This window comes from Mus musculus, chromosome 15 (genome assembly GCF_000001635.26).
Source record: "Mus musculus strain C57BL/6J chromosome 15, GRCm38.p6 C57BL/6J".
Classification (NCBI taxonomy): Eukaryota; Metazoa; Chordata; class Mammalia; order Rodentia; family Muridae; genus Mus; species Mus musculus.
In genome coordinates, this window is record NC_000081.6 from 23,362,778 (window position 1) to 23,385,663 (window position 22,886).

At 35.7% G+C, this 22,886-nt stretch overlaps 1 protein-coding gene across 8 annotated transcripts in view; it reads left to right on the forward strand.

Annotated features, from left to right (window-relative positions):
• The window catches only part of Cdh18 (cadherin 18), a 928,594-nt gene that overhangs the window by 813,880 nt on the left and 91,828 nt on the right, over nt 1–22,886 (forward strand). For all 8 annotated transcript variants that reach the window (XM_006520095.4, XM_011245360.3, XM_006520094.4 and 5 more), the window contains 2 exons: nt 4,076–4,243; nt 20,006–20,193. In XM_006520095.4, coding sequence (XP_006520158.1) covers nt 4,076–4,243; nt 20,006–20,193 — 356 coding nt within the window. The remainder of the gene's footprint in view (nt 1–4,075; nt 4,244–20,005; nt 20,194–22,886) is intronic.

Genomic DNA, 22,886 nt, shown 5'->3' on the forward strand with positions numbered 1-22,886 from the left:
GTCCACCTTCTTGAGTTCTTTATATATGTTGGATATTAGTCCCCTATCTGATTTAGGATAGGTAAAGATCCTTTCCCAATCTGTTGGTGGTCTTTTTGTCTTATTGACGGTGTCTTTTGCCTTGCAGAAACTTTGGAGTTTCATTAGGTCCCATTTGTCAATTCTCGATCTTACAGAGCAAGCCATTGCTGTTCTGTTCAGGAATTATTCCCCTGTACCCATATCTTCAAGGCTTTTCCCCACTTTCTCCTCTATAAGTTTCAGTGTCTCTGGTTTTATGTGAAGTTCCTTGATCCACTTAGATTTGACCTTAGTACAAGGAGATAAGTATGGATCGATTCGCATTCTTCTACATGATAACAACCAGTTGTGCCAGCACCAATTGTTGAAAATGCTGTCTTTCTTCCACTGGATGGTTTTAGCTCCCTTGTCGAAGATCAAGTGACCATAGGTGTGTGGGTTCATTTCTGGGTCTTCAATTCTATTCCATTGGTCTACTTGTCTGTCTCTATACCAGTACCATGCAGTTTTTATCACAATTGCCCTGTAGTAAAGCTTTAGGTCAGGCATGGTGATTCCACCAGAGGTTCTTTTATCCTTGAGAAGAGTTTTTGCTATCCTAGGTTTTTTGTTATTCCAGATGAATTTGCAAATTGCTCCTTGATATAGCTGTCTCTTGTCAGAGTATGCCTGGGCCTAGCAAACATAGAAGTGGATGCTCACAGTCGGCTATTGGATGGATCACATGGCCCCCAATGAAGGAGCTAGAGAAAGTACCAAAGAAGCTAAAGGGATCTGCAACCCTATAGGTGGAACAACATTATGAACTAACCAGTACCCCGGAGCTCTTGACTCTAGCTGCATATGCATCAAAAGATGGCCTAGTCGGCCATCACTGGAAAGAGAGGCCCATTGGACACGCAAACTTTATATGCCCCAGTACAGGGGAACGCCAGGGCCATAAAAGGGGAGTGGGTGGGTAGGGGAGAGGGGGTGGGTGGCTATGGGGGACTTTTGGTATAGCATTGCAAATGTAAATGAGTGAAATACCTAATAAAAAATGGAAAAAAAAAAGAAAAGAAAAAAAAAAGATTAGGAAAATAGAGCTCTCAAATAAAAAAAAATTCATATCAGCTAGAAACATGTGAATATGCATCATTATATATCTCCCAGAACTCATAGGAATTTGTAAACCAAAAGTGACACTTACTCTAACCCTGGAAGTGAAATGGTAAAGAGGTACCCAGGAAGGCTTATTAAAAAATTCCCATTCTGAGAGACAGTGCTTGTCTACAATGCCGTCAAGATATAGATTTACAGGATATATGTGATTCAGCTGCATTTTTCTTTCTAGCTTTAAAAGGACATAGAATCTGATTGTCAAATAAAATCTCTACAAAAGATAAAAGAAATGGCATTAATCACCTCTAGGTCATGCGCATCTAAGTTTATTAATAATGGTCAGTTTTTTTACGAGATGACAATATCAAATTTTTAGAATACCCCTTCACATGCCTCTAATTGTGACTAATATTTCATCAGCTTTCTGGAGTGAATTAAAGACATTTGTAGATTTAGATGATTCCTGTAATCAATTTGGCTATCATGTTTCTTTCCAGTTGGTACAGGAAACAGATACAGTGCACAAGAAGGAGTATACTGAGACCTCAATGCATTTTTGGAGCATTTTTCTTACTCAATCCTTCAAAAATCACACTTGGAAGCATATGTCAAAGAGAACATTGCCATTTACTGTGCAGTGGTTGATGTTTTTCTTTAGATATTTATGAATTATAAAATATCAACTTAGTAATTTTGTGGTAAATATAAATCTGTGTAATATTTTTATTCTACTATAAAATAAAAGTTCTATATATAATATGCTTTTTCTTAATGAAATTATCTTTAGTTTTCAAATACTACAAATAGCCATTGTGTTTACCTTTTACCTAACAGTTTTATGCATCCTGTCCTTGTTCATTCCTACATGATTCCTATTTCCAATAATGTAATTAGCATATGTGATGAAGCACTGTTTTTTGTAAGATGAATACTAGAGGGTTTTCCATATGCATGAATTAATTGAATCATGTATTATAATATAGTTAGAATTTATCTTGATAGCAATCATTTATTTATTTATTTATTTATTTATTTATTTATTTATTCTTCAGGAAAATCTCTCCCCAAATGGATTGAATTCTTTTTTCCCTATGTTTGAAATTGTGATAACTTTTTCCCTAGTGCCTAAGGCTTTCCAACCAAAATCACTGAAAATCTAATCAATTCAGTTGCAAAACAAGAGAGACAAAAGGAAAGAAGTAAACTAGCATCCATCCTGTATTGTATACTGTGGCTGGATTCGCATACCTTTTCCTTTCCTTTCCTTTCCTTTCCTTTCCTTTCCTTTCCTTTCCTTTCCTTTCCTTTCCTTTCCTTTCCTTTCCTTTCCTTTCCTTTCCTTTCCTTTCCTTTCCTCCCTCCCCCTCCCCCTCCCCCTTACCCCTCCCCCTCCCCCTTTTCTTTTCTTTTCTTTTATAAATTAATTAATTTTTACACTCCATACTCCATTCCCTGCCCTTACTATCCATCCTCCAACTGCCCCACATCCCAAACTGCTCCCCATCCCTTCTGTCTCCACTTGGCTGTCACTACCCCACACCCAACCTGAACTCTAAAACACCCTGAGCCTCCAGTCCCTTTATAGTTAGGTGTATCATATCTGAATGAACACAGACCAGGAAGTCCTCTATTGTATGTGTGTTGGGAGCCTCATATCAGTTGGTGTATGCTGCCTGTTTGGTGGTCCAGTGTTTGAGAGATCTCGGGGGTCCAGATTAATTGAGACTGCTGGTCCTCCTACAGGGTCACCCTTCACCTCAACTTCTTTCAGCCTTCTCTAATTCAGCAACAGGGGTCAGCAGTTTCAGTCCATTGGTTGGGTGCAAATATCTGCATCTGACTCTTTCAGCTGCTTGTTGTGTCTTACGGGGGACAGTCTTGCTAGTCAGGTCCCTTTTTGTGAGCGCCCCACAGCCCCAGTAATAGTGTCAGGCCTTGGGACCTCCCCTAGACCTGTATCCCATTATTTAGGCCTGTCCCTGGACCTGGAATTTTGATTGAGAATTGCATTGAATTTATAGAGTGCTTTTGGTAGGATGGCCATTTTTACGATGTAAATTCTGCCAATCCATGAGAATGGGAGATCTCTCTATTTTTTGAGATATTCTTTGATTTCTTTCTTGAGAGACTTGAAGTTATTGTCATACAGGTCTTTCACTTGTTTGGTTAGAGTTACCCCCCAAGATATTTTATATTATTTATGCCTATTGTGAAGGGAATTGCTTCTCTAATTTCTTTTTCAGCCTGTTTATCATTTGTATAAAAAAAATCTACTGAATTATTTGCATTGATTTTATATTCGACCACGTTGCTGAAGTTGTTTATAAGCTGGAGAAGTTCTCTGATAGAATGTATACTATCATATCATCTGCACATGGTGATACCTTTATTTCTTCTTTAACAATTCATATTCCCTTGATCTCTTTTTTGTTCTTTTATTGTTCTAGCTACCACTTCTAGTACTATATTGAATAGAAATGGGGAGAGTGGGCATCCTCGTCTTGTCCCCGTTTTCTGTGGGTTTGCTTCACATATGTCTCCATTTAATTTGCTACTAGTTGTTGGTTTGCAGTAAATTGTTAGAGGTTAAGCCATGGTAATGACGATGTTTTGAAATTTCTGGCATGTCAATGAAGTGACTCATATATTAAACCAACTTTGCATCCTTGGGGTGAAACCTATTTGATTGTGATGAATCATGGTTTTAACAAACAATAAAAGATTCTTATTTTGAAACAAAAAAGAAACTGACTTAATATGTACATGCAAACAAATGTATCAGTGACTCAATTTCTGAATAATAATAAGATGTAATTTTTTCTAAATGTAATTCTCACTTAAAATTTCCTATTTCAAAAACTAGTACTGAAAATATTATTTATTTGCCTCAAAAATGTTATGAGTTCAATGCATAGCATTTATTGATTGTTTTCTTTGAATTTCCATGTTCCAGGAGTCATTCGAACAGCTTTACACAACATGGATAGAGAAGCCAGAGAGCATTACTCAGTGGTCATTCAAGCCAAAGACATGGCTGGGCAAGTTGGCGGACTTTCTGGATCCACCACTGTCAATATTACCTTGACTGATGTCAATGACAACCCACCACGGTTCCCACAGAGTATGTACCTATTGTCTACATGTTGCATTTATCACCATTCATTATGCAAAACAAATAGAATAATTGAATACATAATGCAATGTTTCATCAAGTGAGGTTATTTTATCCCTTCCCTGCTGCTTGCCTTTGTGCTATGTCTCTTCATTAGCCATGTGTAAGGGTATCTCTTGACCCACTGCCTTCTAATTCTCACACATGTCTAGTCCATTGTGAAACTAATGAAATCTTACTTGTTACAAAGAAGGTATGTTTTATTCAAACATTCATGGATATATTTGCTGTGGATTTTGAAGTGGCTGTTTCATCCATGTATTTTTTTTAATATTTAGCTTATGAAATTGCAATTTTAAACTAATTAAAATGAATACTGCCTGTGTGTGCACACACATACACGTGCATATACTACACAAAGACACATATACACAAATACAAATATCTTCTGAAGGTTGTTAAAATTGATCTAATAAGGTTGGATTTCAGAATAGAATATGAATATCTAAAACATAATTCATAATGCAAAAGGCAATACACTGGTAAGGAGCTGTTAGTGGTGAAATGAGTTGGGTTTTATTCAAACCTCAGTGTCAATGATATAAGTAAAATATGTAGAAATATTTCTGATATGGCAAACACTGTAATGATCTTTTAATCAAATAACCATTAGTGTCCACACCAATCCTATATGCAAGTTGTGACAGATTCCCATCTTACAAGGGCTGGTCACTTAATGCTGTCCATGTGCACATGGCCAACAGGGATGGAACCAGCCAGTGGAACATGCACAACCTAACAATGGCAACTTCTCAAGAAAAATTGCTGTCTGTCCACAGCTGCCAAACAGCTTCTCAGACGTGAGTGGGGCTTCAGAGTCATATCCTCAGATGTACTTGATATTTTGAAAGTCTTATGTGGGTAACCACTGCTTCTGTGAGCTGATGAGTGCAACAGCTGTCATCTATTCTATTTTTACCTCTACCTCTAGTCACATCTTTCAAAGTTACTACATTTACAAGACAGTTAAGAGTCTATAAGAGAGTTAAATAGTAATGAAATTTTGACCCATGTGAAAATATTGCTTTTATACTTGAATCTAGATAAGAAATGCATTTCTAATTTTAATATTTTGGCATATAAGAAAGCTGGATTTAAAACACCCATTCATCATAAACAAACAAACAAACAGAAAAAAAAAACAAAAGGCAAGTGATCTCTGTGACAAGAAAACATTAGACGTGTGCTTTGACAGAACTTAATGCAGCTTTCTTCTACTTACAGAATTCTGTGTAGAGTAAAACACAGACTTAGAACCCAACACACTCAAAAAGGTGGTTAGTAATTTGATACGAAGATATTTTGTGCCAAGAATCATTTACTCTTTCTTATCTAAAAGACAGTTTTGACTTTGATTAAAACTAAATATAATGCTATTTTTCAATAATTTGGTACAACTATGCTATCATATATTGGAATAAATTAGCCTCCTGATTTACATAGATACATTGTCACCTATCAAATAGCTGTTTATATAGTGAAAAATTATGATAAACTACTTGAAAATAAAGATAGATAATAAAACTACATTTTCAAAAAGTATCAGGATGTCCATGAATCTCTCAATAATTCAAAGTTTATGTAGTTCATATCTAGTAGTGAGAAAAATCTTATATTTTGTTTCTCTTAACATGTGAGCATCCTCTTTAGATGCTCTGTGATTCCATCCTTCTTCACACTCAGAAGTGCTGCCCACCACACCATTGAAAGTGACTTTTGTATGAACACCTTCTTCATTCTAAACTGGGCCCTCACGTGGTTTTATTTTTTCCATAAATCTAACACATGTGACAAAGTAAGAGACATTTTAATATGTACTTAGTACTCATTCTGTTATAATAAATAAGCCTTCTCTTTATTGACAATTCTTACTGCAATATTATACCATACATTTTTCATTAATTGTAAATTCAACAGGTTTCCCTTTTGTAATGTATTCCCTTCTCTTTTCTCCAGTTTAACTCTAATACATGTAGGCACTAACAAATGTTATCCTTCCCCATTATCCATTGAAAGGCAAGAAGGTTCTGTCACAGAGTCTTTTCAGGTTTCTCATTTCTGTGCCAATCATTACAATACCATATCTGTCGCATGTGCATGGTGCCCTCTGTTTAGCAGATTTATTGTTTCCATTCAGTGTTCTTTAAACTGGATATTTTATGTTAGTTGTTTTCTCTATATGAATCTACTTTTCTGCTTTTTGAATACTGCAGTGAACTTATGTGCCACATTAACTAAGCACACATTCCAGCAGTGAAATACTCAACTGCATTCATACTTTATAATACAGATACTTGGTTTAAGATAAAGATCTCCACCTTTTTTATTTAAATGTAATGATCGCCCTTAATTTATAACCTTTTCCTAATACTTCTAATTTGAAAGTCATTGTGTTGAACCATTTTCTTTTTTCTAGTTTTTGAAAAAAATAAAATCAATTAAGGTTATCACTGACTTGGGACAGGATGGTTATAAAAAAGTGGTCAAGGGCTAGTGAACTAAATACCTTTTCATTACCCGCCAGGTTTCTATTTCTGAAGTGTGCTTTAGAAAATATTACCAGTTCACAGTAAAGTCAAAGAAATCATGAGAAAAAATTGCATATGGTGCATGAAATTATGACCCATTCAGATACAAAAATGGGGAATAATGAGGTTGGTTTGGCTACAGTGCTAAAATTCTGGCAGCATTTGAAGACATTAAAAGAAAAATAATGTGCTAATGTGATACAATTTAGCAAATGGATTTCTCTATCAATGATATTCAAATTGTGAAATAAGACTTTTAAAAACTGATATATATATATATATATATATATATATATATATATATATATATATATATAATGCTCCTTAAAATCCCATATAAATTGCCATGCATCCGAGTGCAGAAGGCCTAAGATTTATCCGTAGCTAAATTAATACATTATAAAAATTATTGTTTTACTTTACAGTTACTCCATTTTAGGGATCCAGTTCTTATCCTTTGAATCCCTTGCCTTTGTGATTTGCCTTTATATTTTTTTTTCAATTTGAAGAAAGTTTAATACCCTCAAGGATGTTTTGTTTAGTTTAATCTTTTACAAGTATGACTCATTATATTCTCTTAATTCCATTGCAGTTGGAATATAATGTACTGTTTTACAGTTTCAGTATCACAATATCTGCCAAAGTGATCTGTGACCACAGATCCTGATGTTACAGGATTGTTTTGGATTATCATGAATCATGTACACACAAAATGACACACTTACCTGGTAAACACTACCTGTTGTGAGTGCTTGTAGACTGACCACTCCATCATATATCTCCCTCTCCTTGGGCCTTTGTGGTTCCTTGCAGACAGCACTGAAGTTGATCCAATTAATATTTCTATGATTGCTTCTGAATTCTCCAGAACACAGATTCATTGACACTCATTTTGAGTTAAAAATGAGCAAATACATTCAGTTACTATGGCTTGATAAACTCTGAGATTCAATGAAAGTCGGGGTCCTCCAGCGCCGAGTGGTTACCTTGTTAATTCAAAGGATCACAGAGGAAATTAAAAATTATTCTGAGAAAATTAAGAAAGTGAGGAAGGCACATTGCTGATATGCGGAAAGTCTTAATGATGTGGATAAGCAATATAGTCATGCTCACTGTCCCTTTAAGCCAGTGCCTAGAAAGGAGCAGAGCATGGTAGTCTAAGAGAAGTTGATGAGGAAGCTGCAGAGGAAAGCATCAGAGCTAGCTGTGTTCATTTCCTGAGGCTTAAAAGTATATATTTAATGTATAAACTAAAAATTCAAGGTAAAGCAATGAGTGTTCATGAGGAAATTAGAACAGATCTTATATGGTGGCTATAGAAATATTAAGAGTTGAAGTGACACTCCTCTCCCAGAGGTCCTGGATTCAAGTCTAAGACTTATAACCCTCTGTATGTAATCTAGCTCCAAATATCTGATATCCTGTTCTAACCCCTGTAGGTGTCTGTACTCATGACCACACACATGACCACACACACACACACACACACACACACACACACACACATTCACATTAACATAAAATTAAAACATAAAATAAAACAACATAAGATGAGCAATGACGGATAATATTCTGAACAACAATTGTCAGTACAGAAGATCAGCCTTTTATTTAAAACAAAACCAAAAAAAAAAAAACTATGCATTCTTCAATTTAGTAAATATGTAAATGGACATGCATGGTTTCCGTGTTTAAAAGGTTAGATTGACTCACTTTTTTATGATTAATGCAGATAGGACACTGGATGGACACCAGTGCTCATTTGCATCCAAACTTCATTCCCTAGACATCCCAAGATCTGTCACATTAAACTAAACCTCCTGTCCATTGTCTGCTAATGAAGCATCACGGTGAACCTGTTTACAACATATTTTCCAGAAAGTTTGCCCATTGCTGAAGAATGCAGCTTAGGAATACAAAAAGACACTTTTTATAGTATTGCTTCTTAATTTAAATGAACCTGATAGTTATGCAATCTAGCAGAGTAACATGAGAATAATGCCACTTCTATGCCAAAAATGCAGTATCTATTCTGCAGTCAGTGGATTAAGGTGTTAAATATTTATTATTAAAGAAATATATTTTGCATGACCTTAACTGCTGCATATGGAGTTTTCCCATTGATCTGAACCAAGTAAATAAAAAAAAAATTATAGAGAACATTCGTGTTTTATAGGATAGTTAAAATACCAACACTAACAGCAACTTAGCAGAAGCTGTTTTCTCCATCTTGAAGATGACTCAAGTCTCATACTCGAGTATATGGTATAAATAGTAAGAAAATCATCTTTATTAGTAAAATCAATATATGTGACTAAGTTCCTGAAGTCTCATGATAAAAAAAAATACACAGATGGAGACTGTTTCTAAAATGTGTGCAAAAGCAGTTTTTGGGTTATGTTTCTGTGTAGAATAGTTTTTACATTGTTGAATTAAAAATAAACCTAAAATTAAGAAGTAAAGCAGAGATTTGAAGAACACTACTCCCACCCTGAGAGTTTCACTAAGGGTAAGTTTTTATTACTCTCCACAGCATGCTATCTATGTAAATATGTTTTCTGCTAGAGAGAGTGATTGTATAAAATAAGTAGCATTACTGTGTTATATTGAAAAATGGTTGCTAGCTGACTGTGGAGGCAATGGACTGCAATTACCACACTTGGAAGATGGGAAAAGAAGTCAGTTTCAGACATTCATTATCAACTATTTAGAAAACTAAAATCCTATCCTGGTTGTATGAGACTGTCTTTAAGAAATTGAAATAAGGACAATATGAAGGGGAGGAGAAGAAAGAAAAGTGGAAGAGAGAGAAAAGAAGGAAGGAAGGAAGGAAGGAAGGGAGGGAGGGAGGGAGGAAGGGAGGGAGGGAGGGAGGGAGGGAGGGAGGGAGGGAGGGAGGGAGGGAAGAAAAATAGAAAAATGATCAAATGTTATAGCCTGTTGATTTACCCTCCTTCACATATACTAGTGAGTTCCCAGGAGGATCAAAGCTCCACTCTTCATCAAGACAGACACTCATTCTCACTGAAAGCTCATGTGAATAATTGAGATATTAGCAATAAAGATTTTTTGTTTTTAATTTCAACACAATTGTATCACTTCTTCCCACTCATTCCTCTAATCCCTCCTGGCTACCTTCCACTGAATGCTTTGCTTACCCTTCCACTCTTGAATGGATAGCTCTTTTAATATGTCTGTTACATACACACACACCAATGTGTGTATATTCATAAATGTATATATATATATGAAAATATACATATTCTATTCATACACATATAATATATATACTAATATATTACATAATTATAAATGTGTATATATACACACACACACACGCACACACAAATACATATTATATATACTGCAGCAATTTCAAAGAAAGCCTGTTTGTTACACAGCTTTCTATATTCTGACCCTTACATTCATTTGGCTCCATCTTTTGTGATGTTTACTGTGCCATAGATGTAAGAACTGTGAAATATATGTACCCAGTAGTTCTGGGCCATTGGTTCATTGATGACTGCATTGTCTCCAATTATTCCTTCTATGATAGTTTCTGTTTTCTGTAAAGGGAATTTGCAATTATCAGTGGAATAGTATATATTAATTATAATATTAAGAATGAAACAGAATCTTATATGTCATAGAAAAGTGGTGAGAATGGACGGTTTTCTAAGGACATGATGGCCCTATTACCAAGAAGCTGACTGGGTTCCAGAACAGCTATAATTTTAATGGCCTAAAGTCCAGTTAGACAGCTATTGGTTCCCACTGATGTGTGAGTGCTGCTTTTTTACACCTACATGCATCTTGCCAAGATGGTAACTTGTCCTAGGTCATAGCTGAGTATGGATGTGATTGCCTCCTTCACTTGGCAGGTTGCATAGTATTTCATGGAACCATGAAAATTAAACTGGAAGAAAGAGGCTTTCCTGTCAGATCCAATTCCAGATCCACATCTGAATCATGTGTACTCTGTGTGTGTGTTGTCTTCAGTAGCACTCTCAAAAGAAAAATAACATATGGATGTCTTAACAGACACAGAATAATCCCTCATAGAAGCAAGGGGGATGGGATAGTGGGTTTGCAGAGGGAAAATGAGGAAGGGGAGGTAACATTTGAAATGTAAGTAAGTAAAATAACCGATTAAAAACCAGAATAATCCAATATACTCTCATGATAAAACTTCTTGAGAAAGTAGGACTGGAGGGAACATAAAAACATCCTATGAGAAACCCACATCCCACAGTGTCTTGGAGCAAGCCCACTGAAATCAGTTGTCACACAGAGCTGCCCATTATCCCTATCCTTTTCAAGACAATATTAAAAGTCTTAGTTATAACAATAAGGTAGGGCAAGAAAATTAATGAATACAAATATGAGAACAATTTAAATTATTTCTAGTTGTAGATGACATGTTATATATAAGCAATGCTAAAAATTGCATCAGAAAATTTTTTGAAACAATTGACAGTTTTTAGCCAAATGGCAAGTAGAAAATCAATTTGCAAATCAGCAGCCTTTCTGACTCAAGGAGAAACACCCAAAGAAAGGCATGATGAACACACTCCCATTTACAATATCATCAAAGACAATAGACTGTCTAGGAATAAACTTAAACCAAGAAGGCAGAAGACTTCTGCAATGAAAATTTCAAATATCTAAAGAAATAAAATCACATACAAAATTCATCACTAGAATTGGAAAACATCCAATATTCATATCAAAACAAAAAGATCCTATATAAGCAAATCAATCTTCAGCTTGAAGAACACTGCAGGGATTTCAATTCCAGATTTCAACATAAGGAATTTTAAATTTAGATATGATTGCATATCTAACAGATTACACATACCATAAAATGAATGGTATAACTACAAAAAATATGTCTTAATGTGGAGTTCAGGAACAGACAATAATACTCACAAATATTAAATAACAAATAATGATAAAATACTGAAGATATGAATCTCATGTTTTTGATGTTGACCATAGGACAATGCTTACGTCATAGAAGGAATTAGAGACAGGGTTAGGGGTTTGGGTTTTTTTGTTTGTTTGTTTGTCTGTTTGTTTTGTGTGTTTGCTCTTTATTTCTTTGCAAAAGTCTCAGAGCTTTCTTTTTGGGGAAATAAAATACTTGTGCATTTTCCTGATTTGTTTTGTATGTGAAGTTTTCTTAGATTCTGTTTTGTTTATTACATACATCACACACACACAGACACACACACACACACACACACACACACGTGCGCACACACACATATGTGCATATATATACATATTAGGTTTTGACTCACAACTCGTGAGTACATTCTTATAATTCTTTAAGTTCTGGAAAATCAGGAGTTACTTCCTAGCTTGCTTGTTTGTAGAAAAAGGAGGGTTTCGTTTTTTATCATTACCAAATTAGCTAAAGGTATTTCAATTTTGTATTCATAGAGTAAATTTGTAATTTGGGTTATAGAACAAAATTTCTCTGCTCAGAAGATATGATTATTTAAAACTGAAATAATCTGAAGATAGAATTAATTAAATTAAAAGCACCAAAAAATGCTTATGAATTTCAGTGATTTTTTTTCTTAACAGAGTATTTGCGTGGTTACCTTAGAGGTATTAGTGTTCACTCACTTTCTTAAGTGTATAGCTCAAAGTGACCAAATTTATATTATTTCTATTGGAAATGTGAGCTTCTGATCCTGCTCTTTTGACAAACATTTCCGATTTTTATACCATTCAAGTCTTAAGTATGTAATACACTCGCTTCTCACTGTAGACACCCTGGGTAATTGCAACCACCAGCAGCAATTACTGGCATTTATGTAAAGGAAACAAGCAAAGTTCTTATAATCTCTAATAGAATTGGTATGGCAAATTGGAATTGGTATGGTAGGATTTATTCTCACATGTGGATGTTAGAAAAGTTAGCATAAAACTTTAAAAAATACCTTAATTAGCTTTAAAAGTATTTCTGTATATTCAAAAGAGGAAAGCATAGGGCTTAGGAATGAGAATATCTTGGAAATAAATTTAAGTAAGAGCAGATGTGGGCATGTATTTTGTCTTAATTTCAGCACAAAAGAATTAACTTTTACCTGGAATTCATGCTTGTCCTTATAAATCCATTCATAGAATTGATTTCTGTAAGTGGAATTCATGATCTTCAACTGAGGTCATAAGTGTGGTACAAGACATAAGTAAAGAAATGAGATAAATATACAAATAGTTTGGAGAATTAAGCCCAATAATCCTAGGTTTATACAACATTGTAAAGTATTCCAGAACTATGCATGTTATTTAGTTTTTGTGATTCTGTTTTTTTTTTTAATTTTTATTAGGTATTTTCCTCATTTACATTTCCAATGCTATCCCAAAAGTTCCCCATATCCACCCGCCCACTCCCCTACCCACCCACTCCCCCTTTTTGGCCATGGCGTTCCCCTGTACTGGGGCATATAAAGTTTGCAAGTCCAATGGGCCTCTCTTTGCAGTGATGGCCAACTAGGCCATCTTTTGATACATATGCAGCTAAAGACAAGAGCTCCCGGTACTGGTTAGTTCATATTTTTGTTCCACCTATAGAGTACATATCCCTTTAGCTCTTTGGTTACTTTCTCTAGCTCCTCCATTGGGGGCCCTGTGATCCATCCAATATCTGACTGTGAGCATCCACTTCTGTGTTTGCTAGGCCCTGGTATAGTCTCACAAGAGACAGCTATATCTGGGTCCTTTCCGCAAAATCTTGCCAGTGTATGCAATGGTGTCAGCGTTTGGAAGCTGATTATGGGATGGATCCCCGGATATGGCAATCACTAGATGGTCCATCCTTTCGTCACAGCTCCAAATTTTGTCTCTGTAACTCCTTCCATGGGTGTTTTGTTCCCAATTCTAAGAAGGGGCAAAGTGTCCACACTTTGGTCTTCGTTCTTCTTGAGTTTCGTGTGTGATTCTGTTTAATACAAAGTTATTTATAATAAAAAATTTTGTAAAAAAAAAACAATAATTATAAAACAGAAATGCCAGACATTACATGTACAACTCAGAATTTATTAAAAATTATTTTTCATCTTTTCTACATTAACAAACATTTTAAAAATTCTGAATTGATACATTTATAATTCTGAATTCTAACAAGATAATAATGTAAGCAATGCAGAGCAATATTAAAAACTTCAAAGTTCATTTAGTTAGATTCTCTTTGAATATTTCAATAAAGTAATACTTCAAGTCCTTGGGGTGTATGTCAGGGAGTAGTGTAGCTGGGCCTTATCATAGACATACTTATTTTTAGCTTTCTCAGAATTCTGCACACTGATGTATAGAGTTTCTGTATCCGTTTGCCATAACACCTGAAGAGAATAAGGGCTCCATTTTCTTCCATGTCTCCAGCATCTGATGTTTGTTGCTTTGTTGATCTTTGCAAAGATATGAGTAGTATTAAATGAAGTGTCAACATGTTTTTACTTACATTACCCTAATTGGTAGGATGATTATTTTTTTTCTAGATATTTCTGAGCCATTATTTCTTCCTTTGAGAACTTTTTTCTTTCAAGGAAAGATGAAGGAAGAAAAAGTCGTCTTCCCCAGGGATAAATACCACAATTGGTTTTCAAATACCAAATGTTCATTCCTAAAAAGAGAGATAGAAGCAACATTATGCATAACAAGCTAGGTGCATTTGCATATTTAGTAATATGTATTTATACACACACATATATGTATGTAAAAAATAAAGGTAAAATAGGCTATAAGCTTGAAAGAGAGGGTGTAGGGGTATCTGGAAAGATTTAGAGGGAAGAAAGGGGAGGGAAATGGTGTAATTATATTATAATACATACATAAATAGATAATTTAGAAATAAATTTCTCAAATTGCCAGTATATACTTCCTTTTAAGTTAAATAGTTCGTCATTAGCCCATTTATATATTGTGTTATTTGTTTTGGGTGTTTACATTCTGAGATTTGAATTACAATTTTTACTGATTGGATTGCTCAATTGATTGATGGATTGACAGAGCTGAAATCTATAGACAGCCTGACTTCTTCATGTAGTCTAAATTTTCATTCTTCCCCAGTGTATCATTACCAAGTGTTTTCTACAGTTCTATAGACTACATATATACTCAATATTATTTTTGTTGGTGGTGCTGGTGGTAATGGTGGTGGTTTTATTTTTTAATTTATTTGTTTTACTCTGTTTATTGTTTTTACAGTGCAGTCATTAACAACTTCCCAGTCCACCCTTCCACAGTTCCTTATCCCAATCTTCCTCCCCCTTGTCTACAAGAGGATGCCCTGCCAACCTATACTTTCTGACCCACTGCCAGACCTCTCCACTCTCTGTGGCCTCAAGTCTCTCAAAGGTTAGGTGCATCTTCTCTCACTGAGGCCAGACCAGGCAGATTTGGAGCCTCATATTAGCTAGTGTATGTTGCCCAAATGATGGCTTAGTTTCTGAGAGATCTTGGGTATCCAGGTTAATTGAGACTGCTGGTCTTTCTATAGGGTCGCCCTCCTCCTCAGCTTCTTCCAGCCTTTCCTTAATTCAGTCTCAGAGATCCCTGGCTTCTGTCCATTGGTTGGGTGTAAGTATCTGCATCTGACTCTTTCAGCTGCTTGCTGGGCCTCTTGGAGGGCTGCCATACTTGGCTCCTGTCTGTGAGTACCCCATAACATCAGTAATAGTGTCAGGTCTTGGAGACTCCCCTTGAGATTCCAAGTTGGATGGGTCACTGTATGCCCTTTCTCTCATATATATATATATAATTTTTTTTTGTCCCTGCAGTTTGTTCTTATTGCTGCACAGAAACTTTTAAATTTTACCTATTATTATTTGTGAGTTCTCACTTCTTTTCTGAGCTGTTGGCATCCTTTTCAGAAAGTCTTTCCCTGTGCAGGCTTCTTCAAGTGTGCTCCATATGTCAGCCGCTCACTCACTCAGAGTTCAGGTTTATGTTAAGGGCTTTTATTCACTTGGAATTGAGAGTTATTTTTTATACAGAGTGAGAAATGAGGATCTATTTTTACTCTTCTACATATGGATGCATGGTTTGTTCAGCACTGTTTGTTGAGGATGTTGTCTTTTTCCTCTAACATGTAATTTTGTCAACTGCATCAAAGCTGAGGTAGCTCTATTGGTTTGTATCTGGATCATCTGCTGCATTCATTTCTCTACATGAATATTTTTGTTCTGGTGTTATGGTCTGTCTGGTATTATAGATCTTAATTAACCTGAAAGTGGAATGATACCTTCTGCATCATCGAGTTTGTGACAGATTACTTTCACTTTTGTCTTCTGTATATCCATATTGATTTTACTTTTCCTTTACTGTTTCTATGAAGAATGATATTGTAAATGTAACAGAGATTGGGTTACATAAATAGCCTGCTTTTAGTAAGAGAGCCATTTCTACAATACTTGTTCTGCCTATCCATGAGCACAGAGAGTATTTTTATCAACTAGAGTCTTACTCTTTTTCTTTCTTTAATGTCTTCAAGTATCAAGTAATGTCTTCAACTCCAAGGTTAAGAAGCTAAAGGGGTTTGCAACCTCATAGGACGAACAACAATATCAACCAATCAGATCACCCAGAGCTCCCAGGGACTAAACCACCAACCAAAGGGTACACATGGAGGGACCCATGGCTCCTGCTGCATATGTAGCAGAGGATGGCCTTGTTGGACATCAGTGGGAGAGGAGGCCCTTGGTCCTGTGAAGGCTCAATGCCCCACTGTAGGGGAATTCCAGGGTAGGCAGGCAGGAGGGGGGTTGGTGGGAGGGGGAGCACCCTCATAGAAGCAGGGGGATGGGGGATTGGATAGTGGGTCTCCAGAGGGGCAAGCAGGAAATGTAAATAAATAAACTATACAATAATAGAAATAAAAAAATGATGTGTATTAAATATCTTCCTTAAACTTTCTTTGAATTGTTTATTGTGGTGTACAAGATTGCAATTGTTAATCTACTATAAGAATTTTGTGGTGGAGTTGTTAGATTATTTACACATAAGAACATGGCTCCACCCAATCAGGGCACTTGAACTTCTTCATTCTTTGTTTAATATTTTCTCTTTTCTGATTGTCTTATGTATTTCCAATATTTAATGAGACTGAATAAATTGGACATCTTTATCTCCTTCCTGATATTTGTTTTCTCATTTAGTATAATATTGGGTATTGTTTATAGTTAATAATTGGATTTATCCATTGGCTCCATATAGATTACCACCAGTAGGTGCACACAAGTGAAAGCAATGGTTCCCTTTCATGAATCTATCACTAGGAAATAGTTTCTATATTATGCGTAGAGTTCCATAAAATCTTTATACATCTGTTTCTGATTATTGATAGACCATTCTTATTTAAACCCTTACCAGTGTTAGAATGCGCTAGAAGTCTGTGACTAATAATTGAAGTGGCTGTATGCAGCCCTGAGGATTTTTTCAAATGTATTTTCTGTATTCTGAATCCTCGTTTTTTCAACCCCATCTTCCATAATATTCACTCTGTTTAGTAGGGGACAGTATACTGTCTTATTCAGGGCTGAAAACTTAATTTAAACATTCTCACAATGACACAAGCACAACCCCAAGCTTTTTTCAGCCAGCACATTTCACTACAAGAGAGGTTTCTCTAACTAAACCAGAGAGTAGCATTGACTATGGGTGTGTTTATACATTTAGAATGTTGTCAGACAATATGTCAATTTGACTAAACAGAATTCAACTCCTCCATCCTAGCCTCCTCCCCGCTATGGGCTTTTGAATAGATTTACAGTACTTGGTGTGGGTGCTATCCTTTGGAGCCTCAGATTTGGGGAACAATCAGTAACTCAGGCACATGACAATTTCACAATGGACTCATCTTATATGGCTGGTTGATATTCTTCATAGTGGGATTTAAATCGGGTGATATAATTGATACCATTTTATTCAACAGTAAAATGCATGATATTATGTAGCTACACAAAACTGGACAGTTACCTGCTTAATTCAAATTTCCTTCTCTGTATGATTCTAAAAATATATTGTGACTTAACTTATAGGGTCCCAATGCCAATGTTCTGGTGGGCAACCAATAGAAATAACAAGAATTTGAGCTGTTTGGGCAACATCTATGGCCTCCTTAGCTCAAAAGTCATAAGAAGGTACCCCACACTTGGCAAGATACATTTTGTTTAGTAATCAATGGCTTCTAGATGAACATTTTGGTCAGCCATGGAGATTATCTCCATTCTTTAATAAATTGTTTGTTGTTTAGTTATAAGGTATTACTTTTCCATTTTCAGAGCACCCTCAATGTGGTTTACTCTCTTCTCCACTTCTTTGCCTATCTTATGTCAGCATCTTCTCCTTTTCTAACTTTACTAAACCTGGATGGCTCCCACCACTTCCACTTGAAAATTGCCTACATTTTAACATTCCTCCTTCCTTTAGTTGGTACCTTCAGTCATTTCTAGATATTTGTTCTCTACAGGATCTCCAAGCTGAACAAATATAAATGGAGATTTTAACTTAGGCCACATTTGAGGGGGAATTTGTGGTATCCATTATTTTGTTTTGTTTTGTTTTTGTCTTTTGTACCACAATAAATATAAAGTTCTAGCTCCAAAACTTTTATTTACATATTATCTGCTTAATATTATTGCTATAATATTGGGTAAATGATTTATTTAATTACATTCAAATTCAAGAGTGCTAGTATTTATGCTGTAACTTTGAATGTTGTAATGAAATACATTAATAAATATGCTTTTAAATTTAAAACTAGTTAAAAGAATAATCATTTAAAATATATTAATAAATAATTAAAGGAAGACTACCTCAATATATCGTATCATTAAAAAATTTAATTTATTTTTGTATCCAAATCCTGAATTATGGTACCTTTAGTATTAGTTTATTTTGAACATAGGAAAAACATAGTAAACACTGAACCCATTACACAACAATTGCCTATCAGTTGGAGTACAGATTTTCATCCTTCAGCTGGTCCACTGACTTGACTTAGTTTTGAAAACACAATTTTTCATGTGATTATTATGAAGAGCTACCAAACTTTTTACAGATATAATTGGAACTATTTGATAAATATTTAAATATATTCACTATTTTTCTATGGTCTTTCTTACATAGTCCATTAAATAAATAATTCACAAAATGCTAATCTATATTTTCTGGTATGGCTTTTCACCTGTTCCTTCTTTAATTTCAAGCATGCATACGCAGACACTCACATACATTAATATATATTTGAACATCACACAAATGTGAAGAAAAAAGTAAACTGGGATTAATTATGCCTGACTGATTAAATTTTATTCACTATAAATGAAATGTTCTATTATTGTCCTTTTGTTTTAGTAAAAGTAATGATATGTAGATAAGGATGACATGTAGATATGATAATATGTAAATAAAGGTTTTTAGCAAGTCTATTATTTTACATATATTATAATATATATATTTTTTCCCTTTTTTCATTTTTAATTAGGTATTTAGCTCATTTACATTTCCAATGCTAAACCAAAAGTCCCCCATACCCACCCCCCCACTCCCCTACCCACCCACTCCCCCTTTTTGGCCCTGGCGTTCCCCTGTACTGGGGCATATAAAGTTTGCAAGTCCAATGGGCCTCTCTTTGCAGTGATGGCCGACTAGGCCATCTTTTGATACATATGCAGCTAGAGACAAGATCTCCGGAGTACTGGTTAGTTCATATTGTTGTTCCACCTATAGGGTTGATATATATATATTCACACTAACCTAAAAGAATATTTACAGATATCTCATTATATATTATGTTCACTTCTGTATTTGCCAGGCACTGGCAGACCCTCTCAGGAGACAGTTATACCAGGCTCCTGTCAGCAGGCTCTTGTTGCCATCTGCCTAGTGCCTGGGTTTGGTGGTTGTTTATGGAGTGAATCCCCAAGTGGGGCAGTCTCTGAATAGTCATTCCTTCAGGCTCTGCTCAGAAATTTGTCTCTGCAATTCCTACCATGGGTATTTTGTTCCCCATTCTAAAAAGGAAGGAAGTATCCACACTTTGATCTTCCTTCTTCTTGAGTTTCATGTGTTTTGTTTATTTGATAGTGCCAATGAGATACTTATTATTTCTCATGAGATATGTATGCTATGAACATTATTGATTATAACTTTAATATGAAATATTTTCCAGAACACTATCAACTGTATGTTCCTGAGTCTGCTCAAGTTGGTTCAGCTGTTGGGAAAATCAAAGCAAATGATGCAGACACAGGATCAAATGCAGATATGACCTACTCCATCACTAATGGAGACGGGATTGGAGTGTTCTCTATCTCCACGGACAAGGACACCAGAGAAGGAATACTTTCCTTAAAAAAGGTAAACAAACAAACATTATGCTGATTCACATCAGCCACCAATATTTCCATGAATAAAATTTAGCGTATTATATGTGTGTGTGTGTGTGTGTGTGTGTGTGTGTGTGTGTGTGTGTGTATTTGTATGTTTATATGTATATGTTTGTGGTCACTAAAAGAAAATGTTTTTAGTATTATATATTTTCTTCTATTTATGCATAAAAGACTCCATAGAAGACCATCTTTCCCTTGCAGTACCCTTTTAAATTACTGATTCTCTGTGCTTCTACGTTCTGCTGGGGTGTGCAAACTCTGCTTGGATGGACAGAACGGGAGATGTTAGGTTACAAACATAGCCTAATATGGGGCCCCAGCCTGGGTGAAAATCAAGGCAGGCTGAGGCCAAGGAATGGAGGGGCCCACTGCAGACTGGTGATGAACCTGGCTCAGCAGGTTCCCTAACTCACAGGACTGCAGTTCCAGCTTGGATCCTCATGGAGTCAGGAAGCATGGTGGAAAGCAGGCTGGAACTCCACCTCAGCTCAGGGGTGTGTGTCTGTGTCCAGGAGCATGGAGTGACCTTCTGCTGGAGACTTAGGCAGTGAGGCTCTATGTGATGAAGACTTCCCCTCATGGTGGTTCTTGATGAGAGAGACTATCCTTGCTTGTCCAAACAATTTATTGTTCATTGTGGAAAATGGGTACATTCAACTTACTCAGGGTAGACTAGAGATTAAATACATTTTGCAGGAAGGAATGTCCAGGAATGGAATCACATTGGCTCAATCCTCATGGTCAGCCAATATAGATACCTCATTGGCATGGAGAATTCTGTATTATATGACTAGTGGTCATGATTGTCATGTGGTTGTGATCACTTCTTCCAGGACAGAAATGAAGTCAGGAGCAGATGAAATACTTCCAGGTCTCAGATATGAGAATACTGGGTTTCTGAATCCATTCTACCATCCCAGTTTTTGTCTGGTGATACGGTTCCAATTGCCCCACAATTCTCCTCATGTATAGCATGATCTCCTCTCTGCATGCAGATAATCCATCATCAACCTTTGAATCCCCTATCAAAAAACTTGAATCTTTATTTCACTATGCTCTTTCCTACTAGAGTCATAACCTTTCCCCCAAACTTTTCTGTAAGTTGACCAATCATTTTTAGTGCTTTTATTCTGAGAAATGGAATTAAATTTTAATTTTTATTTGCGTTTGAATTTTCAGATCCTCTGTCAGAAATGTATGTAACTTGAATATTAACATGATAGGATACTATAATTTAAAGGGAGAATGAAAATGGAAGTGATAACAAAAGAGAATTATTGATTTTAAGAAATGCATTTGGCCAGGCAGTGGTGGCACATACCTGTAATCCCAGCACTTGGGAGACAGAGGCAGGTGGATTTCTGAGTTCGAGGCCAGTCTGGTCTACAAAGTGAGTTCCAGGACAGCCAAGGCTACACAGAAAAACCCTGTCTCGGAAAACCAAAAACCAAACAAACAAACAAAAAAAATGACTGACATTCTGACGTTGTGACTGGGATGTCACGAAATCTCAGAGAAACATTAGTGCCTTTCCCAGCATCTCAGCCAGGCAGTGGTGGCGCACACCTTTAATCCCAGCACTTGGGAGGCAGAGGCAGGCAGATTTCTGAGTTCGAGGCCAGCCTGATCTACAGAGTGAGTTCCATGGCAGCCAGGGTTATACAGAAAATCCCTGTCTCAAAAAACAAAAAAAAAACAAAAAAAAAAAAAGAAATTATTAGATGGATTATCTTGAAAGAAAAGAATCAATAATAGAAAAATAATAGTTTATGATAGTGTGCATACTCTTAAGACAAGCAAAGAACCAAAGAACAAGAGGGAATAACTAATATTTACATATATATTTACGGCACTCTAGCTATAGGTTGCTGGTATTCAGTTCATCCCAGTACTGAGCATTATTATCTTTCTAAAATTTAACATAATATTAGTGTCTGAGTGAGGGTTTTATTTCTGTGAAGAGACACCATGACAAAGGCAACTCTTATAAAGGATAACAATTAATCAGGCCTGACTTAAAGTGCCAGAGACTTATTCCCAATTATCATCATGTTGAGAAACAAGGTGTAGACAAACATGGTACTGGGGAAGGAGCAGAGAGTTCTATATCTTGAGAGAGAGTGTTCCACATTGTGCATAGCTTGAGCATTTATCAGATCTCAGAGCTTGCCTCGATATTGATACTTTCTCCAATACTGCCACATGTACTCCAACAAGGCCACACCTCCTAATAGTGTCACCTCCCATGAATCAAACATTCAAAACTTGAGCCCAAGGGTGCCATGATATTCAATCCACCACAATTAGATTTTCAGAACTAAGGCTGTAGTAGCTAGAGCTTCTTTACCAATAAGGTAAATGATATAAAATCAATCAGTATCAATAAGGTAAATATCAATAAGGTAAATTATATAAAAGTGCTTTTATATCATTGAGGATAATGAGCTCTTATCACCTACATCACCATAGTTAGTTTATCTTCCAAAATAACTAAATTAAAGATAACGTTTGCATATTTGATTGACTACATTGTGTTTTCTATGCATACAATGGATTTTTATAAAAATAATTGAACTGGCAAAACATTAGTGACAATTTAAAGAAAATCACCTTGATAATTATTTCTAATTGTCTTCAACTTGGGCTTGCTTTCCTAGGTTT